The sequence below is a fragment of the Falco biarmicus genome, chromosome 4 (assembly GCF_023638135.1).
Source record: "Falco biarmicus isolate bFalBia1 chromosome 4, bFalBia1.pri, whole genome shotgun sequence".
Taxonomy (NCBI): Eukaryota; Metazoa; Chordata; class Aves; order Falconiformes; family Falconidae; genus Falco; species Falco biarmicus.
Window position 1 is genome coordinate 38351196 of NC_079291.1, and position 13054 is coordinate 38364249.

A 13054-nucleotide genomic window follows, 5' to 3' on the forward strand; every position below is an offset into this window, starting at 1 on the left:
CCCCTCACTCCAAGAAAGCCACGGAGGTGCTGGAGCGTGTCCAAAGAAGAGCAACGAAGCTGGTGAAGGGTCTGAAGCACAAGCCTTATGAGGAGCGGCTGAGGGAACTGGGGGTGTTTAGCCTGGAGAGGAGGAGACTCAGGGGGGACCTTACCGCTCTCTGCCTGAAAGGAGATTGTAGGCAGGTGGGCGTTGGTTTCTTCTCCTATGTAAAAAGCAATAAGAACAAGAGAAAATGGCCTCAAGTTGCATCAGGGGAGGTTTAGACTAGATATTAGGAAAAAATTCTTCACCGAAAGGGTGGTCAAACACTGAAACAGGCTGCCCACCATCGTGGCGGAATCACCATCCCTGGAGGGCTTAAAAGATGCATGGATGCAATGCTTTGGGACATCGTTTAGTGGTGGAAAGGGCAATGCTAGATTAGTGGTTGGACTTGATGACCTTAAAGCTCTTTCCCAACATAAATGATTCTATTATCCTATGATTATAGGCATATAGAGGTATAATATACCTACCACGTATAGACCTGATAATATTGATACAAAACAAATGACAAAAAATTAGCATTTATTATCTTTTCTCAGGAATCTAATATCTTGTTCAATAATAGTCATTATTTTATATTATGTTCTGCATACAAGACAAAATGTATTCCACTCTGAAAAATGTTATGAGACACAATTTCAAGTTCAGAAACATATGCTTTTTTTTAAAAAAACACCTGTTTTTCTGTCCTTGAAACAGCATGACCAGCTTGAACAGCATGGTCATATGCCTTCTGCATCCAAAAGAGGAACCTGGCCCTTTGAGGAAGTGATCCTTCCCCCTCCCTCTAATTTATAAGTAATTCCACAATTAAATATATACAATTCAGTATGAATATTGGTATTGAACACCTATCTAAAATCATAGATAGAGATCTTTCGGCCAGAGTGGCTTAAAGGAAATTGTGGTGAAGATTAAAGCAATGAATATTTAACATTTTATTTTAATGAAAAACAGCATGTTAAAATTTAAAACATCAAGTGATGAATTGTCTTCTACTTCAGTGAATTCAGAAACCTCCCACAATCAATGAGGAAGGAAGATGGACTGCCGTAGCATGCATGGTTATTTGTCAGGTTTACCTGCTTGTGAGCATGGTCATAAGAATTGATGTGGTTGTCAAATTCCTGGTGTTTGTGGTACTGCTTGTCACACAGTTCACAGTAGAAGTTAGCCTTCACATCCTCCAGAGCCTTGGCTGCAGCTTTCTCCTTCTCAGCATAGTCCTGCAAAGGCAGAAGCAAAGGGAGACACTTACTAGAGATCATGAGCTTCAGCAGCTATTTTTAAATCATTCACATTAAAAACACTACACTGGCTAGGACTGCTAGATCACTGGGCTCCACCCTATACATCTAAGGAGGTTTCGGTCTTAAACTGGATTTAATAAGATAGTAGCGTTTCTTGAATGATTATTCTTGCTACTTGTTGGAGGTACTCAGTACGAAAAGCAGAGAGGAATGGGGTGCAGAGGAATACCACTGGGACACTGCCCAGCTCCTGGGCAGGGGAGCTGAGCAATGAAGAACACATAAGCCACCAGGGTCAGTCTGTTAACAGCACTCCCAGTTTGCACCAATGTGTGTCTGCTCTTTCAGTACTATTGCTCTGAAGAAAGAAACCAGTTTTAGTCAGATACTAAGGCAGATTTTCTTTTGTGCTCTGCTTTCGGCCTTCTATGAAATACTCAGCAGGGCCAGGCAGCAGCTGGCTATGGCTGGCTGAGAGTTCTCTGGAGCAGAGCCCCCTCAACCAGAGCCTTTTCCATGCCACCTCATCCCTTCCTCCCATCTGCATAAGGGGACACACCACCCAGGACACCAAAACTGAATGGAATTGTCACCCCCTCAACCACAAACCGCAATCACTGATAAGAGTACTTGTCCATGTCCAGGCTTAGGCAAACACAGCTGAAAACAGGGAGAACGCCATCAGTTCATACACAGTGCCCCTGCACGTCTCCCTAGTGACTCATGTGGGTGCCCTGGAGAGTCAGGGACGTTGTTTGCAATATAATATATTAGGTAAAAAGAGAAAACTTAAAACATAGGACCCAAAAGTTACTGAGCTCCAAATAATGCACTGAGGCCTGATATTCAAAATTGGCAGTAGCCTTTACCAACCTGTCCTTTTACAAGTCCTTCTTTACATTGTTATTATTACAACGTTTTCTTAGATGTTTCGCATTCAAGTTTAAAGATCAAACTTCTGACATGCAAAACATGAAAAAAAAATGTTGGTAAAAATATTAATTTTATATTCATATTGACAGTTTGATATTACTTGAGTGTATGCAATTTACTGCCAAGGACCAACATAATTCATTGTTTGCTGTATCACTTTACTCACCTGAAGAAATGGGTACTTTCTGCCACCAGTCTCTCCATGCTATGCAGTCAGTGCTGTCTACATGCTTTTGCCACCTTTTGTATGACAAACAGAGAGCACACCAAACCCAGGACATACTGCAGATCTAGGACACCCTGCTCATCACATATCACAGTGCCCAGCATTGCTCCAGGGACCACACCAGGATGGAGGCAAGCTTTTGGGCACAGCAGAACAACAGGAACATACATTTTGAGCCTTTCAGAGAGGGAAGGGCTTTCTTAATGAATGTCACATGTTTTGAGTCTGAGACTTAATCAAGCTGGTTGTCAATGTGACACATGGAGCTTTGGAGAGCTCTGTGCTGTGAGTCCTTCTGCTCTGGCCTGGTCTTTATGCACTCAGGTCAGTGCAAGTAGGTCTTTCTCACAGGGTAGTTTAGAGGCTACTCTTGCTAGTGAGATTAACATCACCTAACTACACTGTCTAGAAGTTAGGTGTATGGTCTAAGGCAGTATCCTAAGTGTAAGAAACAGTAAAATGATAGCTACTGCCAAATGGTTATTAATTCCATATATTTAAAAAATCTGGTTTAGGATGAGATGGAACTCTCCAAAGGTGCAATCTCTCTCTGTTGACCACTGCAAGGCTCTAAATTACTAACCTGGTCTACATCCTTAATTCTTAGATTGCTGAACTCAGAGATAATGAATTCTATATTGCATTTCTTTATATTCAATTCTAAATCTCCCCATGAAACTGGCATGAATTGACCTGATCGAAGACAGGAGGTTAAAGAGGAATTTTGTGCCTGAAATTTTGATATTACATCTTACAGATGATGCCAATGACATGTCAGTGCCTCCCACAGGGCAAACATCCAAATAAATCTCTTCCCTGCATGCATATAGCTCAGGTGGGTTAGCATACTGGGGTACACTCTGACTGGCCAATTGTGAAAACAGGTAGCCTGAGCTAACATTGCTCCACCTGAGAGGCTGCTCAATAATGGTAGTTGCTACTTGATTGTATCAAGTGGAAATATTCTTGCAATCAAATAGTTAAATAGCTTTCATTAGTTATTTAAATCTACAAAGCCTATTAAGAAGTGATACTTTTCAGCTTATGCTACAGACCCATTGTTTTGCTGGCATTAATTATTCACTGGGCCTTTGGTATAATTAAAATGCATAAATTAGAATGTGGATGCAATAGCATTAATTATGCAGAGATGTCTTCCCTGGAAGTCAAGTGTTGGGGGCAATATATTTTTATTCTAAACTGATAAAAATACAAGTTTTGCACTCACTGGAAGCCAGCCAAAGCATAATTGTTTTTTTGGTTGTTTTTGTTGGGTTTTTTCCAGGTTTGAACCGTCAGTTAAATGTTTACAGCCTGCTCCATCTTTGCTTCTGCTGAAGGAGAAGCCTAGTTGTTTGGGGTGAACACACTACATTACTCGCTGTGAAACACAACTGAAACTGCTGCTTGTGAGCATTCCAAACTGCCAACTTTATCTTTCTCAGCAGAAATTAATACAGTTCCCTTAGCATAAAGATGTTTTAAAATAGCAACAAGGCAGCTCCCAGGTGCATCCTAAGATAATCACAACTGCCTCCATTGCCTTATTGCTTAATTATGCTTGTCTACCATGGCAAAAGATATAATTTCCTGCGTGCTTATCGATCAGATGCAGGGAAATTGAATGCTACATCACATACTTTAGAAAGGTCATGGATTTTTCTTCATCTACAAAAGCATAAGAACTGCTAGCACTACAGTAAATTGTGCATAGTCAAATGAATTTTCACATCCAGACTGCTAATATCTCCCTAGGACTATAGAGACCAGTGGTCAATTCTGGCATAATAAATGCCATCACGTGAAAGAAAATCTGTAGAACTACATCTGTAGAAATTGTAGGTATGAACTCCAGAAACCATGGGTTAACCACCTCCTGTGTTGCTGGATGCAGATGGTGTATTGTACGAGGATCAATGAGTACATTTTTTGATGTATGATGATAAATGAATGCATTTTTTCCTAGAAGCCTGCAAAATGGTTCCATATTATAGATTGTAATTACATTCACATCAGTTTGACCTACAGAGGCACATAACTGTAATGACTGGATTAATTTAAAAAGAATACTTCTATTGCATGTTAGGCTGGAAGTATTTTCACTTAGCAGCTACTTTTGCAGTATGCTTCTTATTGTGAAAATGCAATTAATGGTATCTGACATTTCATTTTCTAATATAGGGAGAATCAATGAAAAATCCCATGTAACTGAGTTTTCTAGAATGCTGCCACTGACACCTAGTCAATTAGAAATCATTTATAAAATCCAGAGTCTGTAACAGATATTTAATAGACTGCATGGCCATTAAAGTATGCTGATCTAGACAAAACAATACCACATTGCCTTCCTCAGTAACTGATAGTAAATGTATCTGCTATGTTCACATGGACTAAGGTGAAAAGTAGGTCACTAGATACAGTAAAACTTTCAGTTTTCTACAAACCCATGGATTTCTACAAATACAGTGAAGTAAATGCATTGTGCTTGTAGGTAGAATATAAGAAAAATATAATTAGTGACTTTACTGCTAACTCACATTAATGCAGAGCTCAGTAAGGGACAGACGGCTCTTTCTTTGGGGTCAAAAGTAATCAGAGTTGTTAGAGTTTGATAACTTAAATATAATTCCATGAATCAGATTAAATATGAATGCAAGTATTGAATACTGATGCAAATACTGAGGTGCCTCTTGGGGATTCTCAGACTAGAGGTTAAAAGAGAAGTGAGACAAATATAAGCACATGAATAAGCCACAGAATTGTATTCTACATCTAAGAATTTTAAGTACATTTTCATTAGTGATTTGGATGACAAAATGAACTGTGATTATATATGAAATCTATGAATGATACTAATGAACAGCACAGGGCATACAAATGCTTTAGGGACCAGGATCAAGATTCAGAATTACTGTAAGAATCTTGAGATACGGTCTGAAATCAGCAAGATAAAATTCAATAAGATGTGTGTCAAGTGCTGCACTTTGGAGGGGGAAATCGCATTCACCAATACTAAATTGTGAATAGCTGAGTAAACACAAATGCAAGGGAAAAGGTCCAGCAGGTTAGAGTGGAAAAGAAATTAAATGAAAGTCAACAATGAAAGTCAAGGCAAATCACATTCTGACATGTTAATAGTAGTGTTATATGTAAGATGCTGAGGGTAATGATTCCACTTGATTCAGTATTGGTGAAATGTCAGCTGTAAAATACTATTGGGTACCTCTACACCAGCAAATAACTTGGCTCCTGGAACCTGGCCCTCCATCATGCCCACTCCATGTGTGATAGTTCATTCTCAGGCTTTCATTTTGGAGTAAACTTGTTAGTTCTCTTTGAGATAAAAATGAGTGCAGTTCTAGAATATCATTCTGTTCAGGGACCACACTCTACAGGGGGCAAGGACGAGACTTCACAAGGCTCTCCATGCCCTGCATAGTTCCAACAACCATCAAACTGCATCCTCCCAGGCATCCCCATCTCATGGCCTTCTCCAAGGCAAGTAAACTTGCATGCCATAAAAACACACATAGCATCATGCCACAAAAGAACCACCCAGGCAGTTTTAACATAGCCCTCATACTTTTTCAGATAGACTGAAACAAAAAGAAACATAAGTTATATAAATATAATAATTATATAAATAGTGTCCCCAAATTTGAGAAAGATGTAGACGTACTTTGGAGACCCTTGAGCAGGACAGTAGGATAAGAGGTTTGAAAGTGAGTTACATGCTTGAATTAGGCAAACTAGTTTTCAGTCTGTAATTCATATTGTCATTGGGTCATTCCTGTGAGCAATTGTAAATAACATTTTTTAAAGGAAATCTGTAGAACTGCCTGGGCTGGTACAGAAGGTCTCTGGATGGTCAGGACCTGCATGTCAATGGGTAGAGAGTGCAACTGTAGAACTTTAATTTTGAGTGCTCATTCACCACTTCTTGGAATAACTGCACGTAATTTTTATGCCCTTACATCTTTTCTTCTGCAGCTACAGCCTAATAGATTTTAAAAGATCTCTAAAATTCAGCAGGGAGGTGATAGAATGCAGGAAGTAATCAAAGTACTTGTGTGCAGTGTGAAACTTGAGTACCCCACAAATGTCCTGATAGTAAGATATACAACTGAACATCAGGATGGCTGAATTAATGAACTTTACTCTGAATGCTCTCAATTTTCCCCTGGAGAAGACATTTCTGTCTTACCTAAAGTAGGGAAGTTTAGCTTTGGAGAGAATAAAAAGCAAGTGATTTTGTTCAGCTGCAATAGCGAGCAATACAGAACACTGTCATTTACCTCACACATGTTCTGCGTTCTCCACCTTGAAAACCCTTTGCGTAGTTTCTACCAGTGTGAGATCTACAGTAAGGAATCACAGAGTTCTCTATTGCAAAGGATTTTTTTCTTCTTCAAAAGCAGTAAATACTGTGATTCTCAGCTGACTTACCAGAGGGCAGCTCCTAACTTCTGAAAATAAATGTATCTTAATATTTTTCACGCTCAGCCAATTACTGCAGCATTTTCAATTATATGCACTTCCATTTGCTACTAGAGTGATGAGACCTGAGAAGTGCGATGCTTTTAGCAGGTCCTACATGCCCTTCAGAGTACAAACCTGCTGGAACTAATAGGACAGATAGAGAGCTGTAACTTTAAGGAGTCATAAACCTATTCCTAACTTAATTACTATCAAAATCATCAGTTCTGATTGGAACCAGCCTTATAGAACATATGAATTCAAAGGAAAACACGAGCAGGTCTATTCAGACCTTCAGCAAAGCTTTTATATTCTAAGACACATTGCTGCTTCTGGTAATTTTATAACAGACTTGTACTTTGAGATTTTCTAAACACTTTTTCAACATTATAAATGGAGCGTATAAGCACTAAAAATCTTTGCTGTCAATATAGAGGGCTTTTTTTTCCAATATCTTAATGTGATTCAACATTTTTCCCCTCATTTTCAGAAATCAATGGAACTTAGGCAGGTGGATCTATTAGATTTTCTGAAAATGTGATGAAGAGTTCACCTGCAAAGGTAATTAGGTACCTAACAGAAAGTTACATACAAAATTGTACTTGTTCCATTTACTTTTAAAATAAATATATAATAAAGTGATTCTGAGAGTTTAGATCATTTTTCAGTGCAAAGGGATATATTTAAAGAGCTAAAAGGAATTATCTGCTGGTTTTGGCTGGGATAGAGTTTTCTTTATAGTAGCTTAGTTGCCAGCTGGGGTTAAACCATGACAAAGTAACTAGGAAAATGTAATTTCTTTAAGCGAACAAAACTGCCTGGAATGACAGAGTGCAGAAACAAAGAGTTCCTAGGATAAATAACCAGCTCAAAGAGGATATTGGAACTAGAATGGAAATAACATAAATAGGAAAGAAAACTAATCACCAGTCTCAGAAAATTAAGACATAAAGTAGAGATCAGTGATGAGTGGTGTCCCTTGGGGTCTGTATTGGGACCAGTACTATCTAGTATCTTCATCAGGGTCGAGTGCACTGTCAGCAAATTTGCAGATGACACCAAGCTAAGTGGTATGGTTGACACGCCTGAGGGACACAATGCCATTCAGAGGGACCTGGACAAGCTTGAGAAGTGGGCCCTTGTGAACCTCCAAAGGTTCAACAAGGCCAAGTGCAAGGTCCTGTACCTGGGTCATGGCAACCCCTGGCTGAAATAGAAGATGATGAAGGATCTGCTCCCATGTATTAACCAACTAGTGAGATACATACATACATACATACATACATACATACATACATACATACATACATATATACATATATATATATATATAAAATGAATACAGCAAATGTGGAATTTCCAAAAGAGAGAGGGAAATACACTCAAGTGTAAAGATCAAATGGTACATAAAGCCTTCACTATGTTTAGGCTGGAATCCAGAAGGTTTCTCATCATCAGTGGAACAGACTTAAGAACAATCTTCACATTGAAGTAGGGGGTGTCATTTTAAGATGGAGCATGATATGTTTATGAAGGGGTATATATGATGTGGTTTGGTTGGCTGTACTAATAGAAAACTCATTTGATTTGAAGATTCAGGAAAATCTACAATTATACTAAATCTGTTTAATGATATGTGATGCTGCCTGATTTTTATGCCTGAGTTTCATTGTTAATCTATGTCCTATATTAATACTACAATTATTTTATTATAATTTGAGTTATTAAAGTCTTTCCTAGGTATAAAGTAAATAAGTAATAATTTCCAAATATTAACACTGCCATTAAAAAAAAAAAAAAAAAAAGCTGTCATTCTGTAACTAGAGCAACAGCCTCAAAAAGATGAAGGGATGTGATGAAAGGATGACCTGAGAGCACAAAGGGTATCAGAACTGTTAGGGATTGTGATGTAGCTGTAAAGGCTGAAAGGATTTCTGGGATAACAGTTGAAATGAATGTGGTTTTATTACTGTTTGGGTTATATTCTTGGCATTTAAAAGCAAATTCTAAAAGCCTCGTGGATAAGACTCAAAAAATAGTTATAGAAGTGTCAGAATGCTTCCAGCTACTCTGCAGATATGGCGACTGGTGTGACTGCTATAAATCTAGACTCCCTAGTAAGGGTTCAGTGAAATTACATTTCATTATTACTATCTTAAATACAGATAGAATAGAATTTTTTTTTTAAGTTCCTGTTATGCAGAAGAAGAAAAAAAATACATGACTCACTTTTTCCTTACAGTCCTGCTTCTCTGCACAAATGTGAGTCCTTCAGTGAATCTGATTGTGACATTATTGTCTGCCTTCTATTTAAAGTCAATTCCTTCAATTTGTTCACTATACCATGCTACTTTCTCCTCCTCTCAAGTGATCATTTCTTTTACCTCTTTTCTGACGAGCGAGGTATTATCAATTAATCTGAAGAGTTAGTCCTCCATTTATATCTTACTATTCTCATTTTTTTCCAATTGCAATTTTTAGAGTACAACCCATGTTCCAGCACTGCATTTAATAGATTGTATGAAGTTGTATTTCTTTGACTGACATCTCTTTCCAGATGAAATGTACTTGATATAAGGTCTTTGTACATTTTGACCTAAAACCTTCTTCTGTAGAACACAACACAATTTAACTTATATGCAGTTCTTTCATATTTGAGTTAGCTAAAAGCACTTTACAATAATGATATTGATCATGCAGTAACTGTAAGAAAATACAGCATTTGTTATGAACATAGGAATAGTTATCACACAACTCATCTGTGGCTGTTAGAACCTTTTTTTTTACGAAGTGCCTTTTTCATAAAATATAGGCTAATCATATCAGATAGATTTTTATAGTCTTTAATACAAATAACATTAAACATTTACATCCTCTCTTTTTTAATATTGTTTGACTCTTTCTTTGAAGATACCATAATATTAAAGGCAATTCATGTAGACTAATTCAATTTCATAAATAATGCAATATGATGTCTAATATCAGTGGGTTTCTATTGTGCATAGCAACAGAGAATAGTTGTTAATTTTATGATAAACACTAATAAACTTTTAGTAAATCCAGATCAGTCAATTTATTTTCTTATATTATGTATGTTTGCAATCTACTTGTGAAAAACGTCTTACAGGGTAAGCATCAATCATACATGTGAATTACATCTATACTGCCCACCTTCTTTTAAAACTTGCCCAGAAAGTACTGCATCATCATTGCATTCTGTAGCATTTGATGACATGTTTTTAACCAGAAACCAAGGTATTTCTGCACATTAGCTCTTCATGCATCCCTTTGTGCACTTCTTTTTCAACAGAAGCCCAAAACATTTATTTATGAAAGCTTTGGCTTTCCTCAGCACTGGAGGTTATCCAAGTGAAAAGGAAAGAATCCAAATTGCTCTAAAGTCCAAATGCAAAAAGGAAGGTTATTTACACACAAATATATCCCTCTTCCTCTGCCCCTCCACACATGCATTCAAGTGAGCTGCAAACTTCTAAATACTTTCTTTCTTAACTCTGCAGTTTTGTACCTGCTACAATTCCACTGATCTGAGCTAAAGCAAAAAAAAATATATCCTTTCATTCATCTGCCAAATGAAAGTATAAGATTTGCATTCTGATTGAAAAAATGCATGGGAGGGAGAGAGGAGGTAGGATAGGAAAGGAGGGTGAAAGGAAGGGTGGAATAGAGGGTCGAAGGAAGGAAGGAAGGAAGGAACACTTTTCCTAGCTCTTTAGTCAAATGCTCATGGGTTGAAACCCAGCCTGCAGCACACCTGGCAATTAAAAGTCACCTGTGAGGGTGGTGAGGCACTGGAACGGGTTGCCCAGAGAAGCTGTGGATGCCCCATCCCTGGAAGTGTTCAAGGCCAGGCTGGATGGGGCTTCAAGCAACCTGGTGTAGTGGAAGGTGTCCCTGCCCATGGCAGGGGGGGTGGAACTAGGTGATCTTTAAGGTCCCTTCCAACCAAAACCATTCAATGATTCTATGATTTTACATCTACATACAACTGGGCACTTAACTTGCAAATTAATGGCACCATTAAGGCAATTTCCAAAGTAAAGCTTTCTGCCATCCCATGCTCAAGAGTCCTCATGCAGGAATAATTGCCTGATAGTAACCTCTCCACCCAAAGAGAAAAACTTTCCAAAATTACTTCTGTGTGATGAATGCAAGTCTTAGGAATATGTCCATAAGCAAAAGACAGTAGCAACTGACATACTTAAAGATTTAACATGAATACTTGATTGTTGACTGTAGAAACTTGCTGTTCTCTCACCCAGGGTAAGGACATATTTCTAGAGGGCATGAAGGGCTATCTAAAAATGCTTTCCTACAATGTTCCACCCAATCCTCACCGCTTGGTGACATCCCTTACCTGAAACTGGGTAGCAACAAACCAGAGATACAGTCACCTCCATCTCCAGCCTAGGGTGTAGCACAGTTCAGTGTAGCTGGGGTTAATGGAAGTTTTGCTACTGATTCTAATGGGAGCATAAGATTCAGCTATAACAATCATAATCAGTAGGAAAACAAACCAAACAAAAGAGAAGATAAAATTTAGATCCAGGGAGATTTCCTGAGATTATTAAAATTATTACAAGGGAGGGCGACCATATTCTTGCAGAGGCAGGTTTAAAAAAAACCCATGATGTAGAAAAGAATGCCTGCTTAAAATCAAGGATTACATTTTTTCTGCTGTGATATTTTTGAGTAACAGAGTAATATGGTACCAAATAGATAGCAAACATCTATTGTGCTCTTGAGTTCACCAAACACGATCGTTGGCATTCAAAATAGCATTGTAGAACACAACATCCTATTTAAAATATATATGTCAGTGTCTGGGGCACAAAAAATCTTAAATAGATATTTTGTTGCACAAATAAAAGACGATCCATCCTCATCTCTCCTCAAACGAATAAACCGTATAACACAGAGCTAATTCTGTCACAAGTATTGGTTGGGAATACATTACCCATATCTAACAAGCACTTCTAGTGATGCTGTGGAGACCTGAGGCTTCCTGAGACAACAACTCAAGCAGCTGATTACCTCTTGATGCTGTGTCACAAGGCCTCCTGGGGTGTCAATTAATTCCATGAATTTACTGAACATAGGGCAACATTAGAGGTTCTTGATTTCAGAAAAATGAGCTAGGCTGGCATCTCTCAACTTGAAAGAATATTGCTGGTTTCACCATCACCTATTATAAATACAAATGGAGAGTTCTCAACTCCAAGAGTACCGTCATTAAATTTCCTGCCTTACTGTGTCACATTTCTTAAGACTGAGTCTTCTTAAAAAACGACTTAATTTAAATCCATTACAAACTCTCTGGATTCTTCTTTATTTTTGAACCGTGATTCTGCACTGAATATTTAGTGATTTTAATGCTACATAAGTGAACAGAATTACTTAACTTTGATTTTAGATAACCTGCTAGCACAACCTCTTGTGTTATAAAACAGTGCACCGTCTTATTAGATAACAGATTTGATGGTGCATTTCCTTAATGAATATGAATACAGGTATGTGAGCTCGCTAACTCTTGATTACAGATGACTCAGTGAAGCAATGATGAGACATTTCCTCCCAGTATTTAAAACCTGCATAGTAAACTGCCTATTCTTGAATAAAATATAACAAACAAAAAACCTGCTTATAATCACTGGCTTGCTGCTGGCTTCACTAGAATAATGTTTGGTTATGTAACAGTATGTATGAAAGCAGAAGCAAACGAAGAGTAATTTTCATCTGGATGATGCTCTTACTCACGTGGTTTAGTTCTAGGTAGTCCTGCAAGGAGCAGGGAGTTGGACTCGATGATCCTTATGGGCCCCTTACAACTCGAGGTATTCTATGAGTCTATGATTCTAGCAGCAATGTAGCTGTCTAGTACATTGAGACTTCACAGTATGGCTATAGCATGAGAGGGTCTAGGGGACACTCTCTGTTTTGTGTACCATGTATATGCTCATAATCGATGTGAATGTAATTTCTAAACTATTTAATATCTCAGACTGAGTTGCCACTTAGAACATGAATGAACATTTTAACGAAGAGTTAATGTGGATGGGCAGGAAACCCCCCAACTTTGCCAGCAAGTATATTAATAAGCTTA

At 38.0% G+C, this 13054-nt stretch overlaps 1 protein-coding gene across 1 annotated transcript in view; it reads right to left on the reverse strand.

Annotated features, from left to right (window-relative positions):
- Positions 1–13054, reverse strand: part of ZNF804B (zinc finger protein 804B) — a 74817-nt gene that overhangs the window by 35271 nt on the left and 26492 nt on the right. The window contains exon 2 of the mRNA XM_056338045.1: positions 1131–1274. Coding sequence (XP_056194020.1) covers positions 1131–1274 — 144 coding nt within the window. The remainder of the gene's footprint in view (positions 1–1130; positions 1275–13054) is intronic.